Source organism: Nycticebus coucang, chromosome 18 (assembly GCF_027406575.1).
Source record: "Nycticebus coucang isolate mNycCou1 chromosome 18, mNycCou1.pri, whole genome shotgun sequence".
Taxonomy (NCBI): domain Eukaryota; kingdom Metazoa; phylum Chordata; class Mammalia; order Primates; family Lorisidae; genus Nycticebus; species Nycticebus coucang.
Genome location: NC_069797.1, coordinates 38,035,072 through 38,057,507, shown reverse-complemented (window position 1 = coordinate 38,057,507; position 22,436 = coordinate 38,035,072). Strand labels below are relative to the sequence as shown.

General features: G+C 42.0%; 1 protein-coding gene and 1 pseudogene across 1 annotated transcript; both read left to right on the top strand.

Annotated features, from left to right (window-relative positions):
• The window catches only part of LOC128570563 (ATP-dependent Clp protease ATP-binding subunit clpX-like, mitochondrial), a 33,384-nt pseudogene that overhangs the window by 3,084 nt on the left and 7,864 nt on the right, over positions 1-22,436 (top strand).
• On the top strand, positions 260-20,539 carry LOC128570562 (schlafen family member 13-like). The gene is given in 5 exon segments (XM_053569868.1): positions 260-378; positions 14,296-15,380; positions 16,061-16,192; positions 17,618-18,341; positions 18,559-20,539. Coding segments are annotated over 4 exon segments (2,706 nt in total). The 5' UTR covers positions 260-378; positions 14,296-14,314; the 3' UTR covers positions 19,343-20,539.

The window sequence follows — 22,436 nt, the reverse complement described above, 5'->3', positions numbered from 1 at the left end:
CTGGCCCGGCTGCGCTGGGAGCGCAGGAGCAGGACCGCAGCAACCGCCCGGGGAAGCCCTCTCTCCGAAATTATCTGAATGCTTTGTTTTACTGTAATTTGGATGGATAGATGACAGGGAGGAGCGAGGAGATGGGACAAGGGCGGGAAGGAGGGAGGAGGAAAGCAGAAAAGAACTAGGAACTGCCCCCACGCCCCCACATAGAGCAATCCTAAGGTTCAAGCGTCATTCAGCGCGGCAAAGTTTCCCGGGCTTAGCGGACACTCCTATTGGCCAGTCCACCCGCGTGGGTGGCGCTAACCGCTGGGATGTAAGGACAGGACCCTGGAGCTTCCAAGGACACGCGAAGAGGACCTGGACCTGCTGGAGCCTGAAAGGGTAAGAGAGGGTTTCAGCTCCTTTTCCCCGATCCACAGAATTCCCGCTTCTCCTCAGGCCAGTCCAACCCTACCAAACGCCGGGCGGGAGGAGGAGGAGACCAGAGCCATCGCGACCCAGGGCGACATCTGTGCGTTTCTCTTCTTCCTGGGAGGCCCAGCTAGGTTACTCAGGAAATTCCCTAAAGATCGGACTGTGGAGCACTGGGTGGCGGGGAGTGTGGGTGCGTGAAGGGATTGGGGATGGGCCTGGCCTATGCACCTGTTCTGTCAGGGAAGCAGGAGGAGCCCGGTTACCGCCAGCTGGTTGCTGCCGGGAGTGGGGCGGGGTTGGGGATGGTGCGGAATAGGGCGCCCAGCCTGGAAGGCCAGCAGGAAGGAGAGAAACGCACGTCTGCCTTCTGGACAGATCCCAGGACCGTGAAGGCCCGCGGTCCAGAGTGTTTGCAATATGTAACGCCAAGAAACAGGTTCTGCAGATGATTGTGTGACTGACCAAACACTGTAAGTTATTGTTCTTGATCTAGGAGCTAAACGCAGAATTAAGATTGCCATTACCCTGCCGGGAAGCTTATAATTTAGAGAGGGAAGAAATGAAAAAAAAAAAAAAGTCTTTCTTCCAACAAGGTCTGCAAAATGCAGGGTGTTATTGGAGAAGGCCAAAGAGCTCTATGATTTTAGTTTCCCAGTGATGCCAGCCACTGTTTTCCTATGCAACCTTTACATACAGGGGCTGCTGGACAGGCTCTGGGGAGGTGGAATGAGCCTGCTGTGCCCATACCTGGAGATTGTTGATTCACTTCCAAGGCCTGCTGTCTTAGGTAATTTGGGAGACTGGAGGCCATGATAACCAGCAAGGACTCAGGACACTCTGTGTGCCCAGTGAAGTGTTGACTAACTATAAATTTAGTCTAGAGGAAAAATGTTTTAAGGGTGGCGCCTGTGGCTCAAAGGAGTAGGGCACCAGCCCCATATACTGGAGGTAGTGGGTTCAAGCCCAGCCCCAGCCAAAAACTGCAGGAAAAAAAAAAATAGCCGAGTGTTGTGGTGGGCGCCTGTAGTCCCAGCTACTTGGGAGGCTGAGGCAAGAGAATCGCTTAAGCCCAGGAGTTAGAGGTTGCTAGGAGCTATGATGCCATGGGGACAGCTTGGGGGACAGCTTGAGGCTCTGTCTCAAAAAAAAAAAAATGTTTTGAAGATATAGCCACTTTAATATATAGGGATATAATATGTGTGTGTAACTTTGTAACCTATGAGGAGGAATCTCTTTCAAGTGTATTATGATGATTAATAACATTGTTGATATTTACTTTTACTGTGAGGGTATAAAAGTAACAACAACAACAAAACCCAGGAGACCTGTCCACCCATAAATAAATTAACAAACTGTGGTATATGTATATCATGGAAAACTATCCAACCATAAAAAGATGGAGACGTTACATCTTTGTTATTAACCTGGATGGAGGTGAAACACATTCTTCTTAGTAAAGTATCACAGGAATGGAAAAGCAAGTATCCAATGTACTCAATACTAATATGAGGCCAGTAGATGAACTAATACACGCCCACACAACAAAAAAACTCAATTCAGTTCAAGTTGGGGGGAGGGAGAGGAGAGAAGGAGGAGGAGGAAGAGGGATCAGTGTGCTCCCACCTAATAGGCACAATGTAAGGATATATGGTACACCTCCCGGGTGTAAATACAACTACAGCAGAGACTTTATGTAACAAATGCAAACATTGTAACCTAATCCCTAGTGCCCTCATCTTAATCTGAAATTAAAAAAAAATAAAAAACAGGAGAACAGAACAGCTCTTTGCTTTCCTGTATATACAAGTGAAACTGTTGATCTCTCATCTGCTTCTCTGAGGCAGACTCCTCAGTCTGGCACACCTTGAGATCACTTCTGTTACAGCTTGTTTCCCTTTCTGTTTCATTTCTGCCTGGGGCAGCTGATTCCCCACCAGTTTTCCTCAGAGCTCTATCCCATGGTTGGGGGGCGGGGTGCAGTTTGTGCTGTCCTGATTTTACCTCCAATACACCTGCATGGGAGGCCTGAACTGCTTCCACCAAGTTCCACAGAGAAGTAAGAGGCAAGAAAGCCACTTTCCTAACTCATGCATTTGTGCTGGCTACTTACCAGCAAGCTTCCATTGCCCCCAGGGGCTCCTCATAGGATTCTCTCCGGTCTCCACCCCTCAAACCCCATTTCCTGGGTTCTGGGACATTTTTTCCTATGCGAGTCTATTAAACTCTAGTACAATAAGTTTACTTTGTGTCATGCAAACCCAGCCCGGGCCAAACTGCAACCAAAAAATAGCCGGGCATTGTGGCAGGTGCAGTAGTCCCAGCTGCTCGGGAGGCTGAGGCAGGAGAATCACTTAGGCTCAGGAGTTGGAGGTTGCTGTGAGCTGTGTGGGGCCACAGCACTCTACTGAGGGCCATAAAGTGAGACTCTGTCTCTACAAAAAAAAAAAAAAAATAGTACCTCACTTAATTTCATCAGTGAGGGGGGTTTTCTTGTTATCATTATTTTTCTAAAGTACAGAAAAGTCAAGTAAATGCTCCAAACCACACAGCTAATAAATAGCAGAGCTAGGATTTGAACCCAGGAAGTCTGAATCTTCATCCCTGACCTCTACTGCCTCTCTCTCTACATATGTTTTGGTATACAGGTCCTTCGGGACTGATTTTGGTGGAAGGAGTCAGCAGGAAGTGGTAATTCACTGTGTGGGTGGGAACTGTGGTTACATTCAAAGGTTTGAGAAAGTTATCCTGTAAATCCAACAGAATCAGCGGCTTTTGTTTTAAAAGTTCTTTGGTGAGTGTTCTGATTATTTTTTAATTCTCAGTTTCTTATTGACTTAGTTCAATTTTATTTGTGATTTGAAGTATATATGGAAAATATCTCTATCTTACAAAGAATCTGAAAGTAGCATTGATCATAATTTTCCTTTAAATCTAAGGAAAGGGGCAGTGCCAGCCACATACACCGAGGCTGGTGGGTTCAAATCTGGGCCAGCTAAAAACAATGACAACTCCTAGAACAACAACAACAAAAATAGCTGGGCGTTGTGGTGGGTGCCTGTAGTTCCAGCTACTTGGGAGGCTAAGGCAAGAGAATCACTTAAGCCCAAGAATTTGAGGTTGCTTTGAGCTGTTGATACCACAGCACTCTACCCAGGGTGACAGCTTGAGACTACATCTCAAAATAAATAAATAAATAAATAAATCTAAGGAAAGAGGTAGAAATAAAATTCCCTGAGTCTTTTCTACCTGCAATAGAATCTAAACAGGTGGGTGTGGTTGACATTTTAAATACAGTTACCAATGAAAAATTACTGGCATTGGGTAACTCCTGTGGCTCAAAGGAGTAGGGTGCCAGCCCCATATGCTGGAGGTGGTGAGTTCAAACGCAGCCCAGCCCAAAAACTGCATTAAAAAAATTATTGGCATATACTTCTTTAAAATTGCAGTATGGGGGCAAAGAGAAAATATTTAACTTGAAGTCCTCATACATCAAAAGGAATATTTTACAAATAATTTGACAATTTCCAATATTTTACAAATAATTTGGTCAATTTCAATGATCCTGGACTGCAGAAGAAAATTGTGAGAAGTATAAATTTCTATGCAAGGATATATTATGCAAAAGGTAAGATCGTAAATGTGTCAGCTTTTGTTTTTATGTAACAGAATTCTTCTAAATATCCTACTGCTTGGTATTCTTGCACCTTCTGTTACATGTCAATATCCACCTTATCAGTCCAGAGTTACTAGCATCTACCGGCAAGTAAGAACTGCAATTTCAAGGCTTTAGGATAAAATGGATTTTTGTAGGAAAGGAAAATTAAGCTGTGATACTCCACTTCTACGGTTTGTATGTATCCCGAATGACTTCAAATTAACTTCTGAATTTATTGATTGTTCTAAATCCTACTGGGTTTTGTAAATTGTCAACTGATGCCAAATAATGATGTATTTGACCATTGTATTAACCTTTTAAGATACCTCTTAATCTTGATCATCTATTCATAATTTTGTATTTCAAAGTTTACTTTGTCATTTCCCTTATTCAGTCCTAAAATCCATTGACCTTTTTAGTTTGTCTCCTTCCATTAGATCCCTGCTGCCCTCACTATCTGTCCTAGTAGCTTAGAATTCATAATCCAGATTTCAATGACTTACATGATAAAATTCCACCCTTTTCTCATGATCCTTTAAATTGGGGAAGGTTTGTTTTTAAAAATTCTGTAATAGGTTGGCTGAGAGCGAGGCCGCGCGCCCTCTGAGAAGATCCGGACGTGATGGGGTTGGGTTCCTACAGAGCCTGGCTTTGCCCGGAGCAGGGAACCTAAATCGCCGCCCTCCCACCTCCCACCCTCCGGTGCTGGACTTCAGGAGCGGGCGCTTCCGGCCTGCGCAGAGAATAAAGTCACTAACACAGCTGATACTCCGCAGCTCCTCCAGCCAGTCCCCACTCCGCCCACTTTGCTTCCAAGACGTAGGTCGGCCTTTCTTCCTCTCTGTTCCTCAAGTCTTCTTCCGTGCTGTCTCCTCCCTGGGCACGATTCTCCCCACACCTTCCTCTACCCCTAAGCCGCTTCTTGGCCTCCATTTTCCCCGCGCGAGCAGGGCGCGCCTTCCGCTCGGCTCCGGTGGCGCACGCGCGTTGGGCGGACGCCGCAGCAGCCGCTCGGGCACGAGCACGTTCGGGCCGCCGGGATCTTCCTGCCCCGAGCCCGCCCTCGCGGCTCCTGGCCTTCGGCGTGTGTTTGCCCTGCCCAGCACCTGCATCTGCTCGGAATTATTTACACGAGATGTCCTTACTACTGCCCCCTCCTTTAAAGAGGCCTCCTTTTAATCAGCTGCACGTGACTGGTTCATTCCTTCATTCTTCCAGGGAAAGGCGTTTTGAGGATAATTAAGTAGTTAAGATTTATTTTTTTCTCAAAGACCTTGAGAATGGGGATTTAGAGTAGCTGTATGCAAGCGTGGATGTAAACATTTCGATAGAAGCGGATTGAGAGTCAACGTTATGCTAGGCACACCGTTCAAGGGACTAGGACGGAGTCTGTCACTGAACAAGGTTGAGAATGGCTGTCTTAGAAGAATCAGCGTTTATGGATTGAGTTAAAGAAAAAATAAAGCCTGAAAGGACCAAGTATTGCAGCTGGAAAAAGATGGAAAACCAGAAGACTGTGACATCAAGTAGTCCGTGAGAAAAGAGTGTTTCAAAAGAGATGGTGTGGTCACCAGTGCCAGATGGCTGCCAAGTGATCATGCTAAACAAAAATTGTGAATGATTTGGTATATTTAGCATCACGGTTGTCTTTGGTAGAAGACCTTAGCAAAAACAGATTTAATGAAGTTCTTAGGACTATACAGGGGAGATAAGATATCTATATTCAAATAGGTTGAGGAGTAATTGGGTAAAGAAATTGAAATGGCAATTGCAGAACTCTCATTTTAAAATGAGGGAGGAGAGAAAGGCGTACCTGTAGAAGATGATGGGGGTCAAGTCCATTTTAAGTGTGTGTTTTGGATGGGAGAGAATTAGGTAATTTAAATTCTGATAGAGAAGGAGCCAGAAAAGGAGATGATAGAAACACAAGATAAAAGGGGGCTAACTGTACAAGAGAGGGCTTAATGGAGCAGATGTTCATAGAAGTATAGTAGTTTTGCTTTCAAGAAATCGAGGAAATTCCTATCAAACTGGAGACCTTTATTTTCTCTATGAAATAGGTGGCTAGGTCATGGATTAAAAGTCAGGATAGGGAGAGGAAGGATGTGTGTGTGTTGGGGATGGAGAAGTTTGAGATCAGAAGATGTATTATCAAAGGCTGTGTAACACCAAATTAACTCAAAACACAGTGGCTTAAAAACAATATTATTGGGCAGTGCCTGTGGCTTAGTGGGTAGGTGGGTTCTAACCCAACTCCGACCAAAATGCAACAAAAAATTAGCTTGGTGTTCTGGCAGGCGCCGGTAGTCCCAGCTACTCGGGAGGCTGAGGCAAGAGAATCCCCTAAGCCCAGGAGTTAGAGGTTGCTGTGAGCTGTGACGCCATTGCACTCTACTGAGGGCAATAAAGTGAGACTCTGTCTCTAAATATATATATAATATTATATATATAAAATATTATTTCATAGTTTCTATGGGTTAGAAATCTGTGTATCACATAGCTGGGTTTTTAGGGTCTTTCACAAGGATGCATTTGAGGTGTCATCTGGGTCTGCCAGCATCTCTAGGTTTCACTGGGGGAAAATCTGCTTCCAAGGTTACTCACATGATGCTTTAAAGAATTCAGTTCCGGTGTTCTCCCCGCTGGCCTGGCTTGTCTTCTGCTCCCCGCCGGTCCAAGGAACTGAACCGTCTGTGTGGAGAGAGACATGTTTCGAGAGAAGTGGGAACACATACAGTAATTACAGAGTAAAATCATTTTTAACGGTCTGCTTGCTGACCACCTGGCAAGAATAACTGGACTGTTGGATCCAGGCTGCAGTGTGTGCCGGAGAAGAGAGAAGACAGCATCGTATCTGCAAGTCAACTAATGCACGGTTAGTCACCCACATACTAGTCAAGTTTCAGGAATAAAAAGTACAAAAGAAGACTGGTTAAAACGTGCAACTGTGAAGAAAAGGATGCAGGAGGACGCTCAAGAAATAGATAAGGATGTTAATTTAAGACTGTCCAAGAGAAGCTTCAGTGCAGATGGATTTGAGATGCTACAAAACCCAGTAAAGGATTCAAAAGCCTTGCTTCAAATCTAATACAGATGCATCTGGAGACGAGAAGCAGAAGTCTGGGGAGCAGTCCTGTCAAGTAATTACAAAGTGTGATTCCGTAATTGCTGCTGAGAAATTTGTCATTCTCTGTTCGGAATATTTTCTTGGAAATACTCAGAATTGCCATAATAGAGATTTCTCAGTTGGAGAGTTTGGTTCCCACTTAGGTTATGTATTTCACTGAAATTGCTTAATTAAAATGGTTTGAGAACTCTGGGTCGGCAGACATAAGAAGTAGATCGTATTTGTCAGGGAGCACAAGGTATTTGAACTTACACATTATTGAGTCACGTTTATCATTATTTTAAGAGGAATACTTAACACTGACTTAATTTTGAAATGCTATCTATCTATCTTGAGGGAGGATTGTTCCTTAGTGAGGGACTTGTTTATTTAACTGGGACTGTAAATGTACTTTTGTTTCAAAGCTATATTAGAAAACTTATTTTTCAAAAATGCCCACTGTAAATATCAAATTATATTCTTAAATATTTTATACCTAATTGTAAACAGTTTTTCAGAACTCTTGTTTTATACTTGTAAAAGTGAAGACGCAATTTGGATAATGTTAACATTACTTTTCGTATTTGAAATAAACATTTATTTTTTACAAAACTAAAAAAAAAAAATCTGTAATAATTCAAAATTCCAGAAATGTAAAAAGAATATAATAAGAAAAATGCGGAGGGAGGGAGGTGGGGCTTTGGTGTGTGTCACACTTTATGGGGGCAAGACATGATTGCAAGAGGGACATTGCCTAACAAGTGCAATCAATGTAACCTGGCTTATTGTACCCTCAATGAATCCCCAACAATAAAAAAAAAATAAAAATAAATAAAAAAATAAAAAAAAATAAAGTTGCCAAGAAAAAATAATAATAAAATTTTGAATTGATATGATGGTACATATGATTAGGTTACATTGTTTGCACTTGTAAGGTGAAGTCCAAGTTGCAGTTGGGTCCTTCACCCAGGAGGTGTGCCCTATACTTCTACTTTGTACCTGTTTTTAAATAAAATAAAATTTGGTTTAAAGTAAAAAAAAAAAGAAAAGAAAAATGCATGTCTCACCTACCCCTGACATTTAACAGGATTTTGCCATATTTGGCACAGGTTTTTTTTTTTTTTTCCACACCAAAATTTTAGTATTACATATATAAAAACTTCTTTTTTTTTTTTTTTATTGTTGAGGATTCATTGAGGGTACAAGAAACCAGGTTACTGATTGCATTTGTTAGGTAAAGTCCCTCTTACAATCTAGTCTTGCCCCCAAAAGGTGTGGCGTACACCAAGACCCCACCTCCCTCTCTCTTTCCCTCTCTCTGCTTTTCCTTTCCCCACCCCTCCCCCTTCTTTCTCTCTCCGCTCTCCCCTTCTCCCACCCCCATCGTGTCATTAATTGTCATATAAAAACTTCTTAATTCTCCAGTCTCATTCCTTTCTAACCTTATTTGTAACCTCTGTTAGGAAACCAGAGTGCATCCTTATTCACTATGTTTTTATCCTTTTACTACACATATATATTCATAAATAATATTTATTATACTATAGTTTTTTAACAGTAACATTGTGCTTAAAGTTAAGTTGGTATCAGATTTAAACAGGATAGGTCCCTAACTGCAGCACTATAGTTTTTTCTTTAAATTTTTATCTATTGCTATTGTATATAACTTCCACAAATTTGCTTTTTTGCATTTTTTGTTGATATAGTTGTACATATTTTGGGGGCGCATGTGATGTTTAATACACGTATACCGTGTGTAATAATGAAATATGGATAATTTGGATATCCATTGCAATTCGTCTCTTCTAGCTATTTTGAAATACACAATAAATTGCTAACTATAATTTCCCTATTGTACTATCAAATACTAGACTTTGTTCCTGTTCTTTTTTTGGTTTCCTTTTCAAGGGAAAATCTCTTCCATCCCTTCACTTTCAGTCTATCTGTGTCCTTATAAATGAGTTTCTTGCAGGCAGAATATAGTCAGGTCTAGTGTTTTAATCCATTCAGCCATTCTATGTCTTTTATCCTTTTCCTTTTTTTTTTTTTTTGAGACAGTCTCAAGCTGTCACCCTGGGTAGAGTGCTATGGTTGCTATGGTGTCACACCTCACAGCAACCTCGAACTCTTGGGCTTAAGCCATTCTCTTGCCTCAGCCTCCCAAGTAGCTGGGACTACAGGTGCCTGCCACAACACCCAACTATTTTTTTTTGTAGTTGTCATTGTTGTTTGGCAGGCCCAGGCTGGATTCAAAACTGCCAACTCCGGTGTATGTGGCTGGTGCTGTAGCTGCTGAGCTACAGGCGCGGAACAAAATTTGGCTAGAACTTCTTTTTTTCTTTGCATTTTTTATTTTTTGGCCAGGGCCAGGTTCAAACCTGCCACCCCGGGTATATGGGGCCGGCGCCCTACTCCTTGAGCCACAGGAGGCACCCCTCTTTGTCTTTTAATTGGAGAACTTGGTTCATTTACAGTCAATGTTATTAGCAGGGAAAGACTTACTGTTGCCATTTTCTTGCTTGTTTTCTAGTTGTTGTATAACTCCTATCTTCCTTTCTTGCTGTCTTACTTTGTGGTTTAGTGTTTTTCTCTGGTAGTATGTTTTAATTCCTTACTTTTAAATTTTTATTATATCTAGTATATATTTTTGGTTTATAGTTACTGTAAGAAGTACAAAAAATATCCTGTAGTTATAACAAGTGTTTAAAACTGATACCAACTTAAGTTTAAGCACAAAAAGAAAAAGAAATAAATTAACAAATAAAACTCTGCACATTAACTCCCTTCTCACTTTTTTAAATATTTTTTATTTTTCCTCCCACATTTTGAATTTTTGATGTCATTATTTACATTTTTATATTACCTATCTCTTAACTTGTGTAGTTATAATCATCTTTAATAGTTTTGTTTTTTAGTCTTCTTACAAAAGATGTAAGTGATTTAAACACCAGAATTACAATATTAGTAAAACAAACACATTAGTGTCCTTTTGATTTGGGTTGAAGATCTCTTTTGGTAGCAATAAACCACCTCAACCTTAGTTGTCCAAGAAAGAAAGTCTTTTTCTTTCCAGTTTTTGAAGGATAACTTTAATGGGTACAGAGTTTGGGGTTGGCAACTCTTTTCCTTCCTTCAACTTCTGCTGAGAAGTCTACTGCCAGGCATATTGGATCTCCCTAATGTGTTTTTGGCTTCTTTTTTTATCACTACCTGCAGGACCCTCTCTTTGTCTTTTACCTTTGTGAGTTTGCTTATAGTATGTCTTGGGGTATTCTTCTTTGGGTTGAATCTGATTGGTGAACTTTGACCTTCCTGTACATGTGTATTTATATTTTTCTCCAGGTTTGGAAAGTTTCCTAATATTATTTCTATGAATAAGCTTTCTACCCCTTTGTCTTTCTTAGTTCCTTCTTTAATTCTGATAACCCAAATATTTTATCTTTTAATTTTGAGTCATAGTGCCCATAATCTTGCTCATTTCTTTACATTCTTTTTTCTGTTTTCTCCTCTTACTGTGTGTTTTTGAATAGTCTGTATTCAAGTTCACGCATTCTTTCTTCTGTCTAATCATATCTGCTGTTAATGCTCTCTGTTGCATTTTTCATTCGTCATATTTTTCACCTCAAGAATTTGTTTAATTTTTAAACATTATTTCAACTTGTGTTAAATTTCTCTGATAATTCTTGAGTTGATTTTCTGTTTCTATTGAAGTTCGTTTCTTGTTTTTTAACAGCTATTTTGAACTGTCTTAGAAATCACACATATTTATAGCTTTAGGGTTGGTCTCTGGTGTCTTATTTTGTCTGTTTGGTGAGGTCCTAATTTTCTGAAGTTCCTGATACTTCCTAATTTTCTGAAGTTCCTGAAGTGCTGAGAAAATGTATTGGTACCAGTCTGTGCATTGAGGGATTACATTTTTATTTTTGTCTTTTCAGTCTGGTTTTGTTTGTGCTTGTTCTGCTTCAGAGAAGGATTCTAAGCCAACTGTTATGTGTCTGGAGCCTAGTAGTCCTGAAGCCATGTCAGCACTAGAGGACATTCTAAGCCTGGGGTTGCATGAGCCTCAGGAAGACTCTGAGGTTGATGTGGCTTTCTGTTCCAGATGGACCAGGAAAGATCCAAGGAGGGTTCTAGGGCTGTGTTGGAAGGTTGGCCAAGGATCTGCATCTAGAAGACTGTCCTGATGGCCAAGATAGGCATGCCTCCCAGCAGATCTCCACACAGGCAGGATGGGTCCCCAACTGCAGCAAGAGGGGCTAGAGTTAATTTTGTGCCATAGTTCAATCCATAGTTGGACTCCTTCAGGATGTGAAAATGCTGGAAAGGAGGCTGCTGGACCCATCTAATTCACTCAGACAGGCATGCATCACCTTGCACGTCCCTGCACATGTGGAGTAGTTCCAGAGCTGAGACCGGATCCCCTCAGAATCTGCTGTGGGATGTGCATTGATGAGCCCATCAAAGGGCTCAGACTTGTGGGCTGAAAGATATGGGTGAGTCTCCCTCTGCATTCTTGTGGGAGTAGCTCTGAACTGGAACCTCAACTGAGGAAGGCTGGAGCACTGCCACAGGACAACTTTTACGTTCACTGCCATGGCCACCATCAGTGGGCATGAGCTTGTCTGCCAAGGCACTAGAGTTGATTCCAACCAGACCCCTTAGCAGATGGTTTTGGTTATAGGCTCAAGACCAAATTGTGCTATAGCAATGCCCCTTGAGAGACTGGGTCATTTTTTAGGCTTGAACCCAGAAGTAAGCTTTGCAGGGCAGATCAGCCAACTGGGGATTGGTCATCATTCTTGAAATGACCTTCCTAAGTCTTGGGCTCCACTGGGGCTTCACAAACTCTTAACCTGAATCCTCAGTCTCCCAGAGAGAGATTTTTAACTGTGGGTGGGTATGGAATTCTTGCTGTCATGGGCAGGTTACCTTCTGTTCTGTCATCTTGGTAACATCACTCCACATTTGGATTTTTTGCTCATCGTCATGCTTTGTAAATTCATCTATGTTTATACATGAAGGTAAGGTTTACACATTTTATCTACTGTATTAATTTCTCCTTGTATGTAAGTCTTCTGTTTCTCACATCAAAAATCTATCTTGTTCTTGTGGAAACCCACATGCCCATCAACACATGAATGGATTACTAAACTATGGTATAGGTATGCCATGGAATACTATTTAGTCATAAAAGATGGAAACTTTGCATCCTTTGTAACAATGTGGTTCGATTTGGAGAACATTCTCCTAAATAAAGTATCACAAGATTGGAAAAAACAACCATTACATATACTCAATGCCAATTTGAAACTAGGAGATTAACGATCAAGACCCATATGAGAAAAAAACTCAATTAAACTCAAGAAGAGGAGAAGGGGTTCAGTAGGTTCCCACCCAATGGGTATAATGCATAGATATATGTCATACACCCTGCCTGGGTGAAGGACACAGCTACAACTTGGACTTTAACTTTACATGTGTAAACTAGTGGTTTGTACCCTCATATTAATCTGAAATTGTAGAGAAACAGAGAAAAAATTATCTTGTTCTTTACAATGTCTGTTTCAGACTTTCACTGCTCTATTAAAATGTTTTATCCTTCTGCCTTTGCACCCATTTCCTCTGTCTTGGGACGACTTTATTTCCTACGTCAAAGGAAAAAGAGAAGGTATTAGAAGGGCCCTCTCTCAACTTCCTAAAACCAATAAACCTATTTTCTCCCATGCCAGTTATTTGCTTTTCTCCTCCTCCTGACCTTCTGGATCCTGTTCCTTCCCTACCTCTCTTTTCAGGGCCTTCACTATTTCAATTATCTCATCTTCCTTCTACATCTTAAAATTTTCACTTCCCTGCTGGATCGTTCTCATTGATGTTAAGTATTTTCTAGACACTCCAAACTTAAAAAAATTCTTAAACTTCAATAGTTCTCCTCCAACTACATATCACTGAATGTCTCCTCTTTCATGGCTTGACAGATGAACAAGTTGTACAGATTTGGTAATGCTATTTTCATATCTTCCATTCATTCTCCAACCCATTGCAAAATGATGACAATATAGTTTCCTTGCCTGTAATCCTAGTACTCTGGGCGGCTGAGGTGGATGGATCACTTGAGCTCACGAATTTGAGACTAGCCTGAGCCAGAGCTAGACCTCATCTCTAAAAGTAGCTGGGTGTTGTAGCAGGTGCCTGTAGTCCCAACTACTTGGGAGGCTGAGGCAAGAGGATCACTTGACCCCAAGAGTTTGAGGTTGCTGTGAGCCGTGACGCCATTGTTCTACCAAGGGCGATATAGTGAGACTCTGTCTAAAAAAAAAGGAAAGAAAAGAAAGCAGAGTTATAAAGATGGAATATCTAGGCCAATAACAGAATGCTATTCATTGACATTGGAATTCAAATTGTCCTCATTGACTCTAGTGACCTCAGCCCCTGGTACAATGCCCCCTGATGCCTACTTCCCAGTTGTCTGAAAAGCATTTTTCAAACTCACCAATAACCTCAATTTTATTAAACCTAATAAGACTTTCTGGTCATCACCTAGTGCACCTGTCAGCAGTGCTAGATACCTTAAAACCTCAGCAGGTGAACTTGTTTGGGCTTCCTTAATGCCATAGTTCCTTGTTTTTCTCCTTCTTCTTTGGTTGTTTACACTCAGCCCACTCCACAGTCTCCTTTTGTATGTTTTCTCCTTTTACTCATCTCTGATGTTGATATTCATTGGAAATTTGTCCTAAACTGAGATTTTTCATATTGTCATGCACTTGGATGACCCCACTGCTCCCATGACTTCCTGGCCAATTCCAAAGCATCCTACAGGTCTTGGCTTTAAATGTTACTCCTTTTGGAAAGTCTTACTGAACTATCATCTGTGGATTAGTTCAGATATCCCTTTAATGTTTTTTCCCTCTTATAACCCACATCACACATGATGGTGAATGCTAATTTCATTAGCCCCCTTTCCTACCAGTCAGCTCCGAAAGCGAAGAAACTATTCCTGTCTTGCTCACTGTTATATTACTTTCTCCCAGCACGTATTTGACACAGATTAAATGTTTTTTAATGAGTGACTTGCATGCATGGAACAATTAATTTCTTAGTCAAAATGAAATGTGTGCTCTAACAGTTTCTTCTGTAGGATCACCATGCAAAAAAATCACTGCTCCCTGGTGGTGGAACCATCATGCTCAGACTTGGTCATCGATGTGGGTGAAGTGACTCTTGGAGAACGAAATAGGAATGAGCTGCAGAAAACACAGAGAGAACAAGAGAAGGCAAGAGTTGTACAGGCTGCGTGTGCTCTATTAAACTCAGGAGGAGGAGTGATTCGGATGGAAATGAAAAACAAAGATGAGCATCCTGTGGAGATGGGACAAGATTTAGAACGGTCTTTAAGAGAGCTTATTCAGTCTTCAAATTTTCAGGCTTTCTTTGAGTCCAACCAACAAGGGAGGAGTTTCTACATTTTTGTTAAGTGTTGGAGCAGCGACTCTTTCCTTGAAGACAGTTCTGTCAAGTCCTGCATTTGCAGTCTGAGTTCTTCCCTATACTGTAGATCTGGCACCTGTGTGCTTGCCATGGATTCAAAAAAGGCATTCGGCTTCCTGAAGACCAAGAAAAAGAATGCAGAATCCAGTCTGAACAATGAAGAATATCCACCTAGTAAAATTCCCAGAATTGATCACCAGAATACCTCTGAATCAAATCCCGCTTACAAAGTTTTCCAAATGAACAGGCTTACATATGGTGAAATTTTGCCATTTCCCGAGTCTCAATACATAGAGTTTAAACAGTTTAGTACAAAAAACATCACAAAATATATAAAAAATTTAATTCCACAGTACGTCTCAGCATTTTCAAACACCGAAGGAGGCTATCTTTTTATTGGAGTGGATGATGAGAATAAGAAAGTCCTGGGATGTGCAAAAGAAAACGTTGACCTTAAGACTCTGGAAAGTATAATAGCAGGAGCAATTTCCAAGTTGCCCCTTGTCCACTTCTGCTCTTCCCAGCCAAGGGTGGAGTACAGCACCAAAATGATAGATGTGTTTAAGGGAGAAGAGTTGTATGGTTATCTCTGTGTGATTAAAGTGGAGCCATTCTGCTGTGCGGTGTTCTCAGAAGATCCCAAATCGTGGATAGTGAATGACAAGAAAATCTGCAGCCTGACAGCCAAGGAATGGGTCAACATGATGACAGATACAGACCCAGGTAAGAAGGAACAAGATCCTCCCTTCCCATCCTCTCTGCCTCTTCACTATTGCCATGTTCTTCTTCATTCTCTGTAACTTTCAGCTCCTCACACCTAGTGAAATTTACTTTCTCTAAACCTCCATGCTTTTCATATAAAGGAAAATTTTGGTGGCTGAGAAAAGGCCAAAATCAGATATTTTGTGAATGGTGATTTCCTACAAAGGAAGTGAAGGGAAAATTTGGAAATGGATTCCTTTATTAAAATCCTCTGTTGGAATTTTCTGCAGCCTCATACTAACAATGACCTTGTGCCTCAGTTTAGCATAGATCAACTCTGGGAGACAAAAGCCAGCGTTGGGTGTGTTTGTTTGGGTTGGGGTGAGTGCAGTTGCCTGTGTGAATTTAAAACACACAATGATGCAAATTTAAAAAAAGACTTTTAAATTTCACTACAACTCAAGAAAAGAGCTTTTTAAATATGGAGGAGGAAGCATTATACTGAATAGGGAAACACCATTCAAAATGCAAAAGAAGGTCTGTATAATGGGGGGGGCTTTGGGAATCTTGGCAGAGTCAAGGAAGGGTGAAGTGTCTGACTGCATGGCCTGAATTCTGCTGTGCTCAGTGACAGCCTTATGGCCTATTCCAGTTATGAATTTGGGGTGGAATCAAACAGGGAAAAATGTTCTTTCTTTCAGAGTTAATTTCAGAGTTGGCCGAGGCTTTTGAATCTCAGCTGAGTCTGTCCCACGGACCTCCACTTTGCAGACCAGTGTATTCTAAGAAAGGTCTAGAACATAAAGCAGATCTCCAACAACGTTTGTTTCCAGGTACTCACTGCCAGTTTTTACGTTAGGAGAAAGGGAGATGACTTAATATATTTGGTTAAAAACAAATCTGTGAAAGATTATGCTCTGCAAATCCAAGTTGGAAAATGATAATGCCACAAGCCTCTTGCAGATGAGTTTTGGGTACCCTTAGAGCAGCGTTCTCAACCTGTGAGTCGTGACCCCTTTTTAACAATGAAAATACATTGCGGCATTAGGAAGGTTGAGAACCACTGCCTTAGAGTTTCAGGTACCCTTAGCTTAGTGGTTGCAAATATGGCTGATTGTCAGAAATACTGCAGGAAGTAGTTAAACGTGCAGATGTCCAGGTCCCCACCAAGAACTTATAAACACGTAGTTTTCAGGGATGAGGCCTGGGCATGCACATTTGAGCAAGCTTCTCAAATTATTCCAATGCTCTACTGGGCTGGAAATCACTCATCTACTACAAGTGCAGGCAAGGGAGGGGGCACTGTAGAATAATTGACCACTTCTGGTCAGCTTTTCAGAGATTCAGGAATTATGTTGCCTGGTAGAATTTAAAAATACAGAGAAACAAGAAGTAATTTCTCTTAAGGAGGCTAGAGGAGATGAGTCTCCAATGTCCCAGATGTAGCACAAAATAAGAATTCAATACAATGAACCATGTTTGGTAATCCATCTCCTCACTGCCTAAATATTTTATTAGCAAGGCTTTGTCTAGGAGTTCCTACTTAGAAAAGGAAATGTAGATTTCTAGAGGAGTAAAGTGGCTGGTTTAGTTTCACACATTGAACATATTAAATGTGAGATCTAAGAGTAGAACATTATATACAAATGCCATACTGTATAAATATTAATCAAGGCCTTCATTACTGCATAGGGCCTTAGGCCCATTTTCAACTAGTTTTCTTTCTTTTTTTCTTTTTTTTTTTTTCAAACATGAAACAAAGTATCTTGAGAAAGAAAGATTGGTTTACAGGGTAAGAGCAAGGGGCAGGCCTACAGAGCATGATGTGTTCACCATAGGTGACGAATGGCCCCCCATTGTCTCAACCAGAAAAGGCAAAGAAGCCAACCAAATAGTTTTCCTAATTACATGACCTTTGTAGTAATTGGCTTATCAGAAAGGTTTTTTATTAATGACATTCCCCAATAAATGTGAGACACAGGTACTAGAGTGATTGAAGGCGTACATAGTGTTCACTTTCTCAGGCGCAATTAACGCCGTTGGAGTTGACACCCTCTACTCTCCAAGAGGTACATAAAAGGGCAACGTGATTCAGTTCACCAGACTTACAGGGTGTGGGCTAAAGAGAGGCACCAGAAGGAACTTCTCCTAAATTGTACAATTATTTGGAGGTTTACTCTCCCCTTTAAATGTAACGTGTGATTCATACAGAATAATAAAAACGTGTTTTCAAATCTTTTCTATTTTTTCACACCCAGTGCCATCAGATCATTTGAGATACACTCCCGAATCTCTCTGGAAGGAGCTGGTCTCAGAGCATGAAGGACTGGAGGAGTTAATACACGGGCAAATGCGTCCTTTCTCCCAGGGAATTTTGATCTTCTCCAGAAGCTGGGCTGTGGATCTGAACTTGGAAGAGAAGCGAGAAGTCATTTGTGATGCTCTGCTGATAGCACAGAACAGCCCCCCCATTCTCTACATCATTCTCAGGGAGCAGGAGGCAGGGGGGCAGGGCTACTGCACCTTCACAGCCTTTACTTTGAAGCAGAAGCTGGTGAACATGGGGGGCTACACTGGGAAGCTGTACATCATGGCCAAGGTCCTCCACCTGAGTGCTGAGAGCAACACAGAGAGCTTGGGGGGTGTAGTCTGTCCGATAGGTTACCCCAGGTCCTATTCCCTTGTGGATACCCAGCAAGAGGAAGCCTTGCTGCAGGCCCTGGTGATCGTCCTCCTCAGCTTCAGGTCCCTCCTGAGTGACCAGCTTGGCTGTGAGGTTTTAAATCTGCTCACAGCCCAACAGTATGAGCTATTTTCCAAAAACCTGCGCAAGAACAGAGAATTGTTTGTCTATGGCTTCCCTGGCTCAGGGAAGACAATCATGGCCATGAAGATCATGGAGAAGATCAGGAATGTGTTTCACTGTGAGGCAGATAAAATTCTCTATGTTTGTGAGAACTAGCCTCTGAAGAACTTTATCAGGTAAGCCGTGGACCTTATGTCTCTAAGGGTCACTTAATTTGGGTTTAATTTTCTCTAATGCTAAGTCACCTTTCTGCGATGCTAAGTCACCTTGTTCCTTAAGACTTAAGTGGTAAGGCGATCTGTGACAACAGACCATGTTCAGGGAGCATAACAGAGTAATAGTCCCTTTTTTTTAGCTAAAGAAAACCTGAGTGTGTCATTTTAACTTTTACAGTGAAAAAAAAATCTGCAAGGCAGTGACCCGGAAAACTTTCATGAAAAATGACTTTAAACATATTCAACACATTGTCATTGATGAAGCTCAGCATTTCCGCAAAGAAGATGGGGACTGGTATGAGAAGGCAAAAGCCATCACTCAGAGGACAAATGTTTGCCCAGGAATTCTCTGGATCTTTCTGGACTACTTCCAGACCAGCCACTTGGATGTTAGTGGCCTCCCCCCTCTCTCAAAGCAGAATTCAAAAGAACAGCTCACCAGAGTGGTCCGTAATGCAGACCCAATAGCCAACTTCCTATAAGAAGAAATGCAAGCAATTAGAAATAGCCCTCCAGATAACATCCCTTCTGAGGGCCTGAACATGCTTCCTGAAGCTGAATGGGCTCAGGGTATTCAGGGATACTTAAAAATTGAGTATGACTTAACTCGTGAGGAAATAGTGACCTACGTGGCAGACACCTGCAAGGCCCTCTTTGAAAAAGGCTATTCTGAGAAAGACATTGCTGTGCTTGTAAGCACCGCCAGAGAAGTGGAGCGTTACAAGCACAAGCTGCTAAGAGCCATGAGGAAGAAAAGGATTTTGCAGCTCAGTGATGCATGTGACATATCTGGTGATCACATTGTGTTGGACAGTGTCCGGAGATTCTCAGGCCTGGAAAGGAACATAGTATTTGGTATCCATCCGAGTACACCTGAGACAGCTATCGCACACTGTATTCTGGCCTGTCTGGCTTCAAGGGCAAAGCAACATCTGTATATTCTGTGGCTTGCTGACCGATAGGAAGAATTCCAAACGAAAATGAGAGGCAATGTCTGTGGGTGAAAGGCTGCTTGGTGTTGGCAGAAACTGCTTTTTAGTTCACAAGCCTGCTTGAGATTTGGACGATGAACTTGAAACTCCTCCTCCTCCCTTGCTTTTTTTTCAAGGATTCCTCTCTCGGCTCTTTCCAGCAGCTGTGGTTGCCCCATATTTTGTCTCCTGAATCTTCCAGTCAGAAGGATGGTGGTTTTCTATAAAAGCTTTTGCCACCATGTACAATGCACGTCTGGGCCCTGCACATCTGTACCTAATGGGAAGAGGCCAAGGAGGCTGCTAAACATCACACATTGTACAGGATAGCCCCCACAACAAAGAATTTTCCAGCTCCAAATCTTTTTTTCTTTTCTTTTCTTTTTTTTTTTTGAGACAGAGTCTCAAGCTGTCGCCCTGGGTAGAGTGTGGTGGCATCACAGCTCACAGCAACCTCAAACTCTAGGGCTTAAGTGATTCTCTTGCCTCAGTTTCAGCTGGGACTACAGGCACCTGCCACACCGCCTGTCTATTTTTTTTGGTTGCCGTTGTCATTGTTGTTTGGCGGGCCTAGGCTGGATTCGAACCCGCCAGCTCTGATATATTTGGCTGGCACCCTAGTTGCTGAGCTACAGGCGCTGAGCCACCAGCCCCAAATCTCAATAATGCCTAGGTAGACAAGCCCTAAACTACAGGAAGAATAAGAGTAGCTCTACCCTCCTTAAATAAGTATGTTCAGGTCCGAAGAGCAGAACTGGTGAGAGTTTTAATCTGATCAAAATGAGGGAGTGTTTTGCTTACAATAATTAAGGCCCAATGGACTGAGTTTTCCTATACTGTTAGTGAACTGGTAAATGGAATGAAGATTCCTGGAAGATTCAGGGTTCCTCATAGAGACCTGACCCTTTTGATGTTGAGGTAATAGAGTTGAAAAGATTAAGCCAAAATCTCTAATTTTTAAATATACGAATTCTTCAAAAACACTCTTGGAGGAGATAATCTAAACTCAGTGGTAATCCCATAGACATGAGTCTGTGAAACTTGTATACATATCTCAAATGCATTAAAGAATTTCATCTTCAAAACTCTGAATCTTATGTCTTTCTACTTGAAAAACACTATAAATAAGAAATAAAATCTTGGATTAAATGTAAATGTTACAGTGAGATAGAATAAAATAAAATGAAAATCAATAATAAAATTTAAAAAATATTCCATCTTTCTTACACAAGCCGTATCACTCTAAACATTTTGAGCTGAAAAATAGGAAAACCTGACACCAGAAGTGTGGTGACAGCGCTGATAAAGAAGCAAGATTTTCAAATAACGTCAGGCTAGAAATTAGCAGTAATTCTTTTTTTTTTTTTTTTGTAGAGACAGAGTCTCACTTTATGGCCCTCGGTAGAGTGCGGTGGCCTCACACAGCTCACAGCAACCTGCAACTCCTGGGCTTAAGCGATTCTCTTGCCCCAGCCTCCCGAGTAGCTGGGACTACAGGCGCCCGCCACAACGCCCGGCTATTTTTTGGTTGCAGTTTGGCCGGGGCTGGGTTTGAACCCGCCACCCTTGGCATATGGGGCCGGTGCCTTACTGACTGAGCCACAGGCGCCGCCCAGTAATTCTTAAGAATTTAAGAATCCTATCTTCACTAAGACTTTTAATGACTATTTAGTGGATTTTAGTATTATTTGTCAAAAAATGCAATTGTTTCATGAATGCAAAGTATACAAAATGGGTATGTAATTTCTCCCTGATTTTCCATGGTGTGAAACAGAGATGGAGAGAAGGCATTTTCAAGACATTTGCACAGCTTTGCAACTTCCAAAATAAGTATTCCACCTAGCTACTAGTTCAGACTGTAAACCTGCAGTCTTCAGAGTATAAACCCTCCTACTAAGTTGGTTATAGTGGAAATGACTGCTATCATCACGCTGGGTTTTGATAACCTCAGAAAACCCAGCAAATTATGTGCACTCCCACAGTTACTCCATTTATATGATCAGGGTAAAATGATAAGCCGTCCTATTTTTCCTTGAAAACATGTTGTGCCCTCACTAACTTATTGCTGAATGAGGGACGGCCTGCACAGAATCATACAGAATCCTCAGAGGGCTGACAGTTTGCAGAGAGTGCAGAGAGGAAGTCTGAATGCAGACTTGTTTTTGTAAAAAGGAAGAAAACACACACACACACACACACACACACACACACACACACACACACACGGAGAAGCGCTGACCGTCCTCAGTCCTGGTGAGGACAGGAAACACAATCACCAAGCAGAGACCAACCGCGAACTCTTTAAACATGGCCTGGGTATGGGGCAGAACTGGGACTCCATCTTCTGCCTGGAACCTTCCCGGGAGAAGGGCTGCGAGGGGAGTTGGTGGGGGATGGCAGGGGAAAACAATGGACGGAAGGAAGGCTGCGAGGGGGGAGGAATACAGGACTCTTCAATTGTAGTCATTTTCATTTTCTAAGGTGGGGAACAGATACATGGGTGGTGGCATACTTTCTATAAGTTTAAAACATCTCACAATCAGGTGGTGCCTGTGGCTGAAGGAGTAGGGCGCCGGTCTCATATGCCGGAGATGGCGAGTTCAAACCCAGCCCCGGCCAAAAAAAAAAAAAAAAAAAAAAACATCTCACAATCATTATTTTTTTTTTAAAGACAGGTAGGGTCTTCCTCTGTTGCCCAAGCTGGAGGGCAGTGGTGTCATCTTAGTGCTCTTGTGACCTCAAACTCCTCAAGTGATCCTCTCTATAGGGAGAGGATCTCCCTCAAGCGATCGTCTCTATAGGGTCTTCCAAAGTGTTGGGCTACAGATATGAGCCACTGTGCAGACCCATAATAAAAATGTAAGGAATCATTCTTGACCTCATTCCCCAAAGATAACGAAGGACAGTGTTGTCTGGAGATGTCCCTGTAACTGGAGGAGTCCTTAGCTCCCAGTTCCCTTCCCTGCCGTGATAGCTGCTTCTGGGGTGACCTTGCTCCGTGTCTAGGAATTGTCAGGACCTCAGGTCTCACCTTGGTTTCCTGGAGGGAAAATTCAAAGTGCACCAGCCAGAATGTTTGGCACAC